This window comes from Elephas maximus, chromosome 2, assembly GCF_024166365.1.
Source record: "Elephas maximus indicus isolate mEleMax1 chromosome 2, mEleMax1 primary haplotype, whole genome shotgun sequence".
NCBI lineage: Eukaryota > Metazoa > Chordata > Mammalia > Proboscidea > Elephantidae > Elephas > Elephas maximus.
The window spans coordinates 72,163,550-72,177,502 of NC_064820.1; the positions used below are offsets into that span (position 1 = coordinate 72,163,550).

The following is a 13,953-nucleotide window of genomic DNA, read 5'->3' on the forward strand; positions in this document are numbered from 1 at the left end:
TTATGGGCAAAAATTCTGTGACACAAGGGAGAAGGATGCATCTGAGGCCAAGAGCAAGGGATACTGTCGAGGCAGGATGTAAAAACTGGACATGTAGGTCCTTGTTGCTCATGTTTGTCAGTCTTTCTTTTTTTTTAAGGACAGTGAGAAGCTATTGAGCTTTGGGGGAAGTGTACGTGTGTAGGAGAAGTACGGGGGGGGCTGATGCATTCAGAGTTCTAGCTTGAGAAAAAATCACTGTGACCACAGTGTAGAAAGAAGATGGGGTGTGGGAGTAGGCAGGCGTGGCCATGGGGAAGTCAGTTAAGAGACTGTTGCAGTGGCGCAGGTGAGAGGTACTGGGTGCTGGTGCTATTCTCCCCAGTTATGAATGCCAAAAGAGGGACCAAAATGGGACAGGTTGGGTGTGGTCAGGGAAGCAGGGTAGCTGGTAGTCTCCTGGCTGAGAACCCAGGCTCTGGAGTCAGATTGCATAGATTCAAAACCTGATTCCACATCTTACTAGCTGTGGGAAACTTTGTGTACCTCAATTTCCTCATCTGTAAGAAAAATATTGCAGTAGAGATTACAAAAGATTAAAAGAGACAGTCCATATAAAATGATTAGAACTGTACCACATAGTAAATGCTAACCAAATGATAGATATTTTCATTATTCTTATCATAATGGCCATAATTTTGGGTGTGATGAGATTGAAGTTCAACTGAGACAGCCAAAAAGAACCATCAACAGGCAGTTGTATATAAGGTCTGGTACCTGCTAGCTCTTGGAATAAGAATTTTTGGTCGAGGCATAAATCACTTAGAAGTTATCTGTGGTCATAAATGAGATTACTCAGGCAGGGAAAAGAGAATGAGAAAAGACCCCCGTAGAAAGCCTACAGCCCAAAGCCATGCAAGAGCAGTCAGTGGAAGTTGTGGAACATATAAGTGGTCCCGGTCTTGAATTGTGTTTTCTGAGATGGGACATTTGCAGGTGATTTAGGGCCTGTCGCTGGAGGGCAGGGAAAAGGAGAGGTGAGAGGTGGTTATTTGAACTGAGGCGGTCCAAGAACCCAGAGGCTAGGGTGTCAGATGAGTTACTTGTATAGACACTGAATTCACCCAGGATGGTGAGAGGATTTGGGCAGAGAGGAAGATGGGAAGTTGGGTACACAAGTCTTCCAATAATAAGTGATATGACAGGGTCAACAAATGACGGCACTAAGTAGGAGAAAATGGTACATACCTCAAAGTCACATGGTTTCTTACAAGAGAATGGGAAAGGAATGCCAGGTTCTGCAGAGGGGAACAGAGAGGCTATAGATAATCTGTCAACACTAAGATACATGGGCATGAGAGAATTTTTTTAAGCACTTTGTTTATTCTTATCCTTTGAGCTAAATTTTCTAAAGAGCTCTCCTTTTGGAAATATGGACTATACCTCAACATAAAGAAAACAAAAATCCTCACAACTGTACCAATAAGCAACATCATGATAAACAGAGAAAAATGTTGAAGTTGTCAAGGATTTCATTTTACTTGGATCCACAATCAACAACCATGGAAACAGCAGTCAAGAAATCAAACGACTTATTGCATTAGGCAAATCTGCTGTGAAAAGCTCTTTCAAGTGTTAAAAAGCAGAGATGTCGCTTAAAAGACTAAGGTGCGCCTGACCCAAGCCATGGTGTTTTCAGTTGCCTCATGTGTGCAAACACTGGGCAATTGAATAAGGAAGACCAAAAAAGAATTAATGCCTTTGAATTACAGTGTTGGTGAAGAATATTGAATATACCATGGACTGCCAGAAGAACAAACAAATCTATCTTGGAAGAAGTACAGCCAGAATGCTCCTTAGAAGCAAGGGTGGTGAGACTTTGTCGCACGTACTTTGGACATGTTATCAGGAGGGACCAGACCCTTGGAGAAGGACAGCATGCTTGGTAAAGTGAAGAGTCAGTGAAAAAGAGGAAGACCCTCGATGGGATGGCCTGACACAGTGGCTACAACAACAGGCTCAAACGTAGCAATGATTGTGAGGATGACGCAAGACTGGGCAGTGTTTTGTTCTGTTGTACATACGGTTGCTATGAGTTGGTACTGACTTAAGGGCACCTAACAACAACAACGCTGAGAAAAGTTATGGTAGAGAATAAAAGGCAGGCATTCTACTCTTAGGTATTCCATTCAACACCTACTACCTTTTTCAAATGAGAGAGGTTGCAACGGGAATGATACAGACCTACGTGCCCTGGTCAGGGACAAAGAGGCCACATGTTGGGCCTCTCCAGTTGGTTCTTTTCTGGGTGGCTGAAACCAGGAAGGTGTGACATTTTGGACTTAAATTCCAAAACTTTAGAAGACTGGGATGAGGCTAACTTGAATAGTTGACAAAGGGAAATTAAAATCTGGAATTTTCAAAAAGCTTGGTGCCCTTATCCCCTGAAATATGGGTTTGTTTAGATGAAACTGAGACAGGTGTCCTGAGGAGGTGTTTATCAGCACTGCTGTGGAAGACTGATCTTTAAAGCTGTCCCACAGGTTCATTTGGTTTTAAAACTGCACTTCAGCATATTAAATGACAGAACATATAATTCATGTGTTATTTAATTTGCTGTTAAAAGCACTTTCTCAAATTCTGAACTGTTTTTTAACTTGCATATTTTGTTTCCAAGAGCTCTAACACTTCCCTGAAACTTCGAAGGAAACCTCGGGAAAGTGATTTTGAAACGATTAAATTGATTAGCAATGGAGCCTATGGGTGAGTAATTCAAAAAAAGCTCTTTGTTATATTTTAACCTACCTGAGTAATATATTATTCACGTTTATCGTATGTCAAGTAGATGTTATGTGCGGACTTTACTTTTCAGACTACACAGCTTCTTTCTGGATGGGTGTAATGTGCTACCAAAATCATTTCTTATTGGATGCCCATCAGAAAACACATCTAGGGTCCTGGAGGAACTGGTTTTGGAGGACTGGTGAGGAAGACTTTGTAAAATAAGTGAAAATATAAAAAGAAAAGAAAAATTTTATGTACTCCTAGCTCCTTCACACTGCCCCTTTGAGTTTGGAAGTACCTGACTTTTGGTAGATAGAGATGTTTTTAATATACAGCATGTATGTGTGTGTGGGTGCGTGTGGGTATGTGTGTATGTCTTGTGTGGTATTACTCCTTGCAAATTAGTCCATACTCCTTGTCTGATCCAGCAGTCAACCTTGTAAGAGAAGTATTTCAATAAGAAGTTGGTTGAAAATATAGAGTATTAACTTTCTTTTAGTGTTTGTATTAAAAAATTACACCAGGATTTTAAAAATTGAACTCATTAGTCATGCCTCTTGCTTGATCCATTTTTATTCAGACATGATATCCTTCTCATGACATAGGGCAAATTGTGACAGGATCTTTCTGAGTTACTAATAAATAGCTTGGAAGGATAATTAATATACGAACCACCTCCTGATTCATTTTAGACAGCCCAAGAACTCGAGTTTAATTAAGTATTAATCTCAATTCCATCTGTATATGGAGAGCAATAAACAATTCCATAGACATTTATTGCCATTTATCACACACACAAGCTGATAAGAGAGCTACTTTTGTTGTGCCACAAGGGATATTTCCCCTTACTATTTTTTTTTTTCACCTCTAATATTTTCCACACCATTAACTTAGCGAAGAACTTAAATATTTGTGAATCTTTTCTATGCTCCACTGCTTTGTTTTCAGATAACGTCAGGTGACACATTTCCTGATGAGGCTTACACATGCTTTCTGATGCTGTATTTCGCAATATTTTATTTCCTTCAAGGTCCGCATTAAAACTTCTCTACCTGGGAAAATTTTTCTAACATGCAGCTGTTTGCAATTCTTGTTTGTTATTTGTTTTCTAGTTCTCTTTGGTTTTGGAGATAATCTGGGGATCTCTTCCTTCACTAGGAAGAAAACTGAACTTGGATTTAGTGGCTCTGTGGGCTTGAATACTCTTAGATTTTATTGGCAGTGGAATTCTGGGATAAGATTATCTGTGAGGCACCACTTTTATGAAACTCAGGCATATATCTTAGCAGTATTTGGAGTTCTAATTGGTTGAGAAAACTCATTTGTAGTGCAATTAAACAACTGTGTAGTCAATGAGGTATATCACACTTTGGGGAATGGTTGGGAATATACAAGAAGTTAAACAAGCTGTGAATCAGTAAACACCCAGGATGCAGGCCAAGTCATTAATGGACTCACAAGCTGCCTGTGCGAGCTTCCACCATTCAGCCAAAACTTTTTTTCTCTTTTGCTCTTCTCAGATTTAATCGCTCATTACATTTCCAGCAGATTTCCTCTACATTTTAATTATTTGTAATTTGAAATTTGAATGAAGCTACACCCATTGGCCCACTCAAGATGCTGATTGCAGGCATATGTGAACTGGCTGAACAAGTGGGATCCCTCTATGGGCAGATGAACTCAAACTCTAAGAGGTTTTCTTGGGCACCAGTGTAACGGAGTGTACAGCTCACATCAGTGACTCAAAGTGACACCAATTCAATGACTTCTTGAGAATTGGTGGTGCTGGCAACTAACCAAACCTCTTGTTAGGAAGGGCTTCTACCCGCCATGCTGAAACACGTGTCATGGTTTTCTCAGTGTCATACCCAGTGGCAATTCATGTTATAAGGCCAACTTGCTCATTTGTTCAACATCATATTTTCTTCTCTATTTAATGTGTTTTGATCTCTGACTGGAAATTCAACATCCCTTTATACCACTTGTTGTTAGGAGCCCTGGTGGTGCAGTGGTTAAAGCACTCGGCTGCTAAGCGAAAGATTGTCCACTTGAATCCACCAGCTGTTTTGCAGGAGAAAGATCTGGCAGTCTGCTTCCGTCAAGATTTACAGACTTGGAAATCATATGGGGGCAGTTCTGCTCTGTCCTACAGGGTCGCTTTGAGTTGGAATTGACTCAGTGGTTTGGTTCTTGGTTCAGTTTTGTTAACTGCCATGGATTTGGCTCCTGACTCATGGTGACCCCATGCACAGGGGAACAACACACTGTTCCCACACCGTCAACAATCGGTTGTGGATCGAATTGTGATCCATAGGGTTTCCGCTGGCTGATTTTTGGAAGCAGATCATCAGGACTTTCCTCCTAGTCTGTCTGAGTCTAAAAGCTCTGCGGAAACCTATTCAGCATCATAGCAACACACAGGCCTCCACCGGTGGATGGTTGTAGCTACACATGAGGTGCATTGGCAGGAAGTCGAACCCAGGTCTCCCCCATAGAAGACGAGAATTCTAACACTGACCCACCATTGCCCCCACCTTTACACCACTTAGTCCTGTTAAAAGTTAACACTTACTGTGTGCCAGGCGCTGTGGTACAGTGAAACCTCTGAGAGCCAGGACTCAACAGGACTGCCTGGGTTTTCCAGGTCTTTTAAGTGTTCCGCCTTTGAGAGGATGCAGTCTTACCACCTCTCTGTTAGTGGAAAATATTTGAGTTTTCCCTCTCCAACAGGTTCTGCCTTATACAGTTGCTGCCTTTTGCAGGTTTTATTGTGTCATATTTGGAGTATTTGGAGATGTCCTACTTCTTCCATTGAGCACTTACTTGCACCTGGATTTTTAAATTACAACTCCTATAATTTCAATGTGAAAGAATAAAATTTTTTAAAGTAAAAAAAGCTAAATTTGAAAAGCACAATATTTTTTCCCTCACTTTGCTTTTCTTTTTAGCCGCAATGACCTCTCAAAGGACCCGGATCATTCGCCTGTCCACGTGGGCAAACTGGCATGTACCTCCCCCCAACACTCTCCCTGCAACCTTTCCTCTCAGCCTTCCTCTAACACATGCACCCTTGCTCCCACATGCAGATTTACTCGCATGGATTCATGTATTGGGCTTTCCGATTTACACATAATTTTATACGCATTAGACATTCGTGCTGCCAATAGGACCGATTCATTCTGCTCTAGATCCTGTCAGCTTCTGATTCCATCTCTTAGCACCCTCTCACACCTCGCTTCTGCCTGGGAGAGGTGAAGCTTGAATCAGAGAAAACAGGCGTCTTTGTTACTTTTCCCGCCGCGTCACCTCCCACCCTTGGTTTTCCTGTTTCACAGGGAGGTCAGTGTAGGAAGAGAGAGACAGAAGCAGCTTCTCGGAAAAAGCAACACTTGGGGGCCAGGAAGCAGGGAAATGTGAGACTGCGTCAGTTCTGGCCAGTTTCATAAACTTAGAACGTTCACAGCTCAGTTTAACAGAGTGTATAATTACTAGATGTCTGTCTGTCTATCTGTCGTTGTCTCTCCCCCTTCTCCCCTCACTGCTGACTTTAATAGATTTGAAACATCTTTTAACTTAACTGAGCCCTGGTGGCGCAGTGGTCCAAAGCTCAGCTGCTAACCAAAGGGTCAGCAGTTCAAATCCACCCGCCACTCCTTGAAAACCCTATGGGACAGTTTTACTCTGTCCTGTAGGGTCGCCATGAGTCGGAATTGGCTTGGTGGTTTTTTTTTTTTTTTTTTAAACTGGAAAGGAAGAAAGATATGAGAGAGTCAACAATTGTTACTAAATAAACAAATTGCAACATTAAGAATAACATTCCCAAAGAGTACAAAAATATAAAAAGCCAAGAACATAAACAAAAAAAAGCCCCAACTACAGCAAATGCTAACACATTCCTTCTGCTACTTGATCAAGATTAACAAGATACCTATAGGATTAATTTCAACTGGTTTAGGTATATTTTCTAAGGGATTAACTGATTATTTTTAGTACATCAAGGCAAGGGAAAGTAGAAGGTCAAATCCAATTTTATGAACTGAAAATCTGAGAATAAAGACAGAAACCATTTTTTACACAGTGCCACAGAGACAGTCTTGGGAAGAATCATAGTCAATGTGGGCTGAGATGCTTTTTGCTTTATTCTTTCATAAAATCATGCACAGCACTGTTCTTGCTCCACTTCCTGCCATTCTCCAACATACTGCTGAGCAATTTATGTAAGAAGTGGTGATGCTTGATTGGAAGTCAAACTGGCAACCTTCAAATAGTCTAGATAGGAAAATCAGAGTATTATGTCTAAGGGTCCTCCCTGCTCAACTTAGTCAATATGAATTGTTGAAGGAAGAGGTAGAATGTAAGCTGTCCTCCAGTTACTTTCAGTAGGCAAGTGATTATATACTGGGTTTTTTTTTTCTTTCTTTCTTTCTGCATTTTTAATTCTGAATTCCATTTTTAAAAATGGATTTTCTATTTCAAAAATTCCCCTTTTTTATAGTATTTGTTTACCAGTGCTTGTCTTATACTGAACGCGAGGACGTGGTCTTTTCTGTGCCCCTTCATATTTGTTTGTACTGTTACCAGCATCTAGTTAGGAGCAGCTCCAGTTTTCTGTGGACTCTTGCTTTTATCTAATCTGTAATTAGAGAAAGGAAAATACAGTTAAAGCCTTTAATCTGATACAGAGGGAGGAGGAATTTCTTGGTTAATTAGAAGGTTGGTCAAAGTGGGAAATCATTTCTAAAATGATACATACTTTAAACATTTTAATTTAACCTAAATGTATATAAATTTTATGATCTTTTGATGTAAGGCCAGGCCTCTTTAGGAACAGCCAGTATAAACCATACTTACAATAATTTGTTTCTGTGTTCCAGTTGTAGCTTCTTTAAAGGCGAAGCAAGAAAAAGAATCCAAAGATTGAAGCAATCTGTAGAATTATGAATTTTTATGCTTTTTCCAAGTTTTTCACATTTCCTCAACCCACGCTAAATCAATAGGAATTTTATTTAATTACTCACTATTATCAAAACTTTCCAAAGCATTCAGTTTAGTTTTTTTATGAACAAAGCTTTCCCTTTTCACACTCAGTGTTTCATCACTTTATATACAGTTATGGGAATTAAACTCAGCTGTCCCCAGGAGGTGCAAACAGTTAAGCTCTTGACTACTAGCCAAAAGGTTGGCAGTTCAAACCCACCCACAGGCACCTCAGAAGACAGGCCTGGCAATCTGCTTCCAAAAGATCACAGCCTTGAAAACCCTATGGAGCAGTTCCACTCTGCACACTTGGGTCACCATGAGTCAGAATGGGCTCGATGGCAATAACAACAACAACAGTGGGAGCCCAAGTATTGTGGACATCCTGGAGAGGACAACTAGTTACTTGCTGAAAGCCCTGGGCTCGAGGCTTGCTGGTTCCCCTTCCACCACTGGGTTTTTCGTGAGTTGGTCATGAGGAGTTTGGCTAAGAGAGCTTTTACTATATAACGGAAGAAAATCTAGAAAGCCGAAGAAATGAGTCAAGGGGAAAAAGGAGTAAAGTCAAAAAAAGAAGTATTGTTTAGACACAGACAATCAATATGTGATATTGTGAGTGAAGGAAAAAGATGGATACAATGACAAAGATAAAGATATACATACTTGAAAAAATGAATTGCTAGCTGAACACTTAAAGGAAAAATATGAATATTGAATAAACTGGAATTGAATATACATGAAATTTATGTAAATGGATCACCCTGTTGTATTGTCAGAGCGTAGGAGGTCCTAGTCCCCCTTGCATAAGTGGCTGATTCATTTTTCAGGAATAATGAAAATTACTAGTGAAAAGCACATCTCGTGTCAGAGAACCCCTTACGTTTTCAGGAGGCAGGCTACTGGATATGCTTTGCCATGATTGATGGCTCTAGGTACATTATTACATATTTGATCATTGCCTAATCTGTGAATTCAAACCTGTTCTCCCATATAATAACAGATGAAGAGTGACTCGTGAGAAAAGGAGTCCATCTAAGACATTTTTCCTGTTGCTCTTTCTTTTCAGGTAGAATTTTAAGACTCCGCCTTAGAGTCCCCACCTAACCACTTACCTTTTTTTTTCCTCCAAGTAATTCCAAACCCTGGGAATCCATTGTCTTTACCCAGCCAGAACTGGTTCTGTAGAGTATTTGGGTGGGGCTTTAGGCAGAGATTCAGTGCAACCTGGTCATTTTGCAATAAAGGCATGTGGCACCTTGGCCATGGGTTAGGACGAACAGAAACGGCAGCTCCATCAGTGGACCCCTTACCCTCTATGTTGAGAAATGTATTTCCTGTTGAAACAGGAATCAGCCTATCAGATGCTGAGGTCCATAGTGAGGAAATATGCTACTTTTTGTTGCAAGACAGCCTCATATAACCTATGACACACTTCTCATTGATCTGGAAATTTTATGGGAAGTAAATTACTCTCAAGTTGGAAACCAGCTACTGTAAGAAGCTATGGTCCTTTTTGCAGATCCCAAGGGTATGGTATAGAAAACTATTGCTTCAGTTAGTCATGAGAAAGAGCCTAACATATATCTAACAATAGAAGGGGTCTAGCTCATGATATGTATGTAATTTTGTTAATTCTTTCCTCTTCTGACATACGTTGGATTTTGTTTTGTTTAGGGAAAAACTGGAAGCTTCAGCTAGCTATTGGAAAATAACTCACTCTGGGGACAGTCCGTTTCCTTCCTTCAGCAGTAAAGATGAATTTGTGCCTTATGTATGACCTGTGACCTTCGTGGAAAGAATGTTATTGTTGGTACCTGCTGTTGAGTTGGACCCTGACTCATGGCTACTCAATGCACAACAGCCCTGTTGTGATCCATAGGGTTTTCACTGGCCAGTTTTTGAAAGTAGATCGCCAGGCCTTTCTTCCTAGAAGTGTATTGGCCAGGAATTGAACCCAGCCTTTTGCATAGAATTTGAGAATTCTATCAATGAACCACTACTGCCTACACTGAAAAAATACCCCCTGCCTCCCCTCCCCTCAGAAATCAGTTCTGGCCAAAAGACTTTGACCTGAAATGGGATGTTTGAAGCTGCTAGTAAAACTTATGTGAGCTGAATTCCAGCTGCCACATGAACTTAAAAAAACTTGATTACATGGCTTACTGTATCCCAGAAGCATCCTCACCTCTTCTCTTCCTGTGAATCCCAACACTTGTGCTCCTTTTCAGGGCAGTCTACTTTGTTCGGCATAAGGAATCCCGGCAGAGGTTTGCCATGAAGAAGATAAACAAACAGAACCTCATCCTCCGAAACCAGATCCAGCAGGCCTTTGTAGAACGGGATATCCTGACTTTTGCAGAAAACCCCTTTGTGGTCAGCATGTATTGCTCCTTTGAGACAAGACGCCACTTGTGTATGGTCATGGAATATGTGGAAGGTAAATCAGCCTCTGATACCAAGAAGTCTATGCCTGTGCCCAGAAGCCCTTGCTTGTTTTGTGTATTTGTGCCACAGAATGGCTGTATACACCTAGGAACTGAAGCCAGGCAACGAGATGGCTGTATTCCCAGTCATTATCTTCTGATAATTGCTTGTAAAGTGCCCACTCTATGATAACGAAGGGAAAATTAGTGCTATTTGGGAAAAGGTTGTTTTTCTTTTTTTTAAGAGCTTTTAATCCTAACTACCTCCTCTCAGATTGGTCATTAAAGTTAGAATATAGGTGATTAGATTTTCCTACTTATTTTATCACCTATCATAAAAGCATTCATTACAATTGGTTTTCTTTGAGAATGCAATAAAAATATATCCTTTTTGGTCCATAGCATTATAGTATGGAACTAAAAATGGGTTAGGGGAAGGAGATACAGTCAAGAAAGTCCAGCCAGCCAGTCTCCTGATTTTCTGGGTTTTTTTTTTGTGAACCTTATGGTTTGTAGTCTCTTTTATGTGCTCTAAGTAATCTTATGTTTACCGATTTTACATTAAACTTCTGAGTGTTTGAGTAGCCATGAGTCGTTCACATAATCAAAGTTAATAAAATGAGTAGATCAGCAAAGGCCAAAACAGTTTTTAAAGTATCTATTTTAAGCTCTTGCCATTGAACAGAATCCAAAAACTATAGAACTTGAAGAAACATTAACTTCCCTTTAGTCCAACTTTTCATTTTGCCTGTGAGTGAAGTGAAGCCCAAGAAGGGAAAACATACTGAATATTTAGTTGGAGATACAAGACAAAACCATAGGTTACCCGATTTCCACCTATTGTTTTTTCCACCACAATAATACTTTGATTTATTAACCTTTTGTTGTGGTCCTTTTAACAACAACCACAGTAATAAAACTAACCTGTGTCACATGCTTAATATGTGTTAGATAATATTCTAAATCCTTTCCATAGATTATCTCATTTAATTCTCACAATAATCCTAAAAGGGACAATAAGGGTCCTATACTGATAGTACAGATGAAGGAATCAAGACACAGAGAGATGAAATAGTTTGCCTAAGATCTATCAGCCTGTAAGTAGCAGAGCTAGGATTTGAACAGAATCCCCAGGTTTTATACTGGGATATTTTAAGTTGTCATTATCTTCCTAAAATCGTGCTAGATGTTCTTCTAAGTACAGTTCCATTTCATAGCCAAACCTGCTCTGTTTGAGTACTGCTTATATAAAAATGTATATTTTCTCCACACCACATCTAAATTAGAAAATGATTCCTTAAAACACAACCTGCTTATGACTATAGTATGCTGTGTCTCTGGATAGGGGTGACCCTGCTTTGAAATTCTGCAGCCTAAACTGCTGGCCTTCCTTACTCCTAACTGATAACGTACTGCCAAATCCTTTTTCTTTCATTTTCTAGGGGGAGATTGTGCTACCTTAATGAAAAACATGGGTCCTCTCCCTGTTGATATGGCCAGGATGTACTTTGCTGAGACAGTCCTGGCCTTGGAATATCTACACAATTATGGAATTGTACACAGGGATTTGAAACCGGACAAGTATGTACACTGATGAAACATTTATATGCTACAAATACACAATACAAAAAGCTTTCTTATTCATCTCTCTAAAAAGGTTTTCTTTTAATATTGCTTTGCTCATTTTTTAAGTTCCCCTGTAATGTCCCCAAATGGGTTATTTCAATAGTATAGATAGTAATTTTTATGTAATCCTTTGAGGCTGTGATGTATACAATAATAACAACTTATGAGAAACAAGAGAAAAAGGTAAATATAAAGCCAGGGTTAATAAAAAATAGTTCTTTTTTTAAATTATATAAAATTTTGAATATTCCTACGTGGAATGCTGTTAGTTGTTTTCTTCACAGTTTCTGCATTTGGCACCATACTTAGATAGTCCTTCCCCACTCCAAGATGATATGCCTCATGATATATTCCATTTTGCCTACAACTTAATTTTTTTATTCAACTTTTAATCTATCTGGGGTTCACTTTGGTGTCTGATAAACTATTTTCCCCAAATGACTAGACATTTATTATGATATCATTTATTAAATGTTTCAGGCTTTCTTTACTTATTTCAGATGCCTCTAACGCTTTACATGTTAATGTGTAAAGATTTTAATTGTCTTGAAAATGTTATGATAAATTTTACTTATAGTCACTATAGATAATTTGGAAAGTACAGAAAAACATAAGAATAAAAAAATATTATTCGTAATATTACCACACAAAGACAACCACTATTAGAATTTTGGCATATTTCCTTCCTCTTGCTTTTTTTCTCCTCTATTCCTTAATTTTTTAATAAAATTGTTATAATACTATTTAATATATAATATTTAAATTTTGTTTTTCCATATAAATGAAAAATTTTAAATGTATAAGTTCATAAAGCTATGAAATGTAACTTCTTCGTGTATATAGGAAGTGCCAGTTTTTTGCGTAACAAGTAGAAATTATAATTAGAGCTAGCCAATGAAATCTGAAATAACACTACATTTTCTTTTGTTGAAGTTCTTTATCTTATGTCTCATTTGAATCTCAGATATGCTGGCCACCTCAGGGCCTGATGCGTGACATGAAATTATTGGCAGCATTTTCTTTTTTATTTTTTTATTCTGAAAATGTAAAGAGTCAGAGTTGCACATTTTAATTTTTCGAAGAGTTTCAGAGTATTGTAAATTATAGTGTCAGCGGCTGCTCCAGCACAAATGAGCGGTGCTTGGTTGCTGGCCCTCCCTTATGAATTATACACAGCTGTTAGATGCAAGTGTTTGACATCTTTGCATGGCTTCATCTCTTTCCGGACTGGGTCTTGTGATAAGGTTGATACCAGTATATTAAATAGTCTTACAAACTGACTGTGAGAGAGGGGTGGAATGCTTATGTAAAAGACCAAGTCCTCAATGTGATTGCTGTCATATGTGTCCTTCTGATTAATAGTTTGTTGGTCACCTCGATGGGGCACATAAAGCTGACAGATTTTGGATTATCCAAGGTGGGACTAATGAGCATGACTACCAATCTTTATGAGGGCCATATTGAGAAGGATGCTCGAGAGTTCCTGGATAAACAGGTAAGCTTGGATGCTGTTCAGTTCTATAGATAAATACAAAGTGCAATACAGTGAAATTCTGAATCAGCTTGTCCAGGCCAACTTCACGTAATTTCTGGTGGTTTAGATGTCTGTATAAGCCTTACCTTTAAAAATGTGCAAATTGCTCCCATTTTTCTCCCTGGGCCTCTTGGAACTTCCCACTCCCTCCACATTCCTCCCCCAACATTACGGTCTGTTAGCAAGACTAACGATCTAATTGCTCACAAGTGAGAGTGTGAGAGAGACAAATGGAAAACTGTTTTTGTAAGGAATTCAAGAGCCTCTGTAGGGTACTTGTGAAACTCGTGATGCATTGTACAATCACGGGTGCTAAAATCCCAGCCATGGCCCATTTCCCTTTAAGCATGCCTCATTACCATGTGCCCACAATCTGTTCATTATAAAGTTACTTAAGGTAAACCCCGCTCAACTGTCATGCTTTTATGAAATAACCGGAGTGTGAATATAATTTTGTCATATAAATACTAAAACCATCACTGATATTGATAGATTTTTGCATTCTTATTTTAAATTTAAGGTTTATGGTAAAACTACTGAACATGGTCAAATGCTTAATTTGAAATTAAACATTACACATAATTCAATATTAGAGCAGACTTTAAAACTTCCCTTCTTTGGTATTTAAGG

The 13,953-nt window shown here is 39.1% G+C and overlaps 1 protein-coding gene across 12 annotated transcripts in view; it reads left to right on the forward strand.

The window, feature by feature from the left end:
• The window catches only part of MAST4 (microtubule associated serine/threonine kinase family member 4), a 721,413-nt gene that overhangs the window by 664,594 nt on the left and 42,866 nt on the right, over nucleotides 1-13,953 (forward strand). For all 12 annotated transcript variants that reach the window (XM_049864865.1, XM_049864768.1, XM_049864777.1 and 9 more), the window contains 4 exons: nucleotides 2,657-2,742; nucleotides 9,969-10,177; nucleotides 11,606-11,744; nucleotides 13,152-13,284. In XM_049864865.1, coding sequence (XP_049720822.1) covers nucleotides 2,657-2,742; nucleotides 9,969-10,177; nucleotides 11,606-11,744; nucleotides 13,152-13,284 — 567 coding nt within the window. The remainder of the gene's footprint in view (nucleotides 1-2,656; nucleotides 2,743-9,968; nucleotides 10,178-11,605; nucleotides 11,745-13,151; nucleotides 13,285-13,953) is intronic.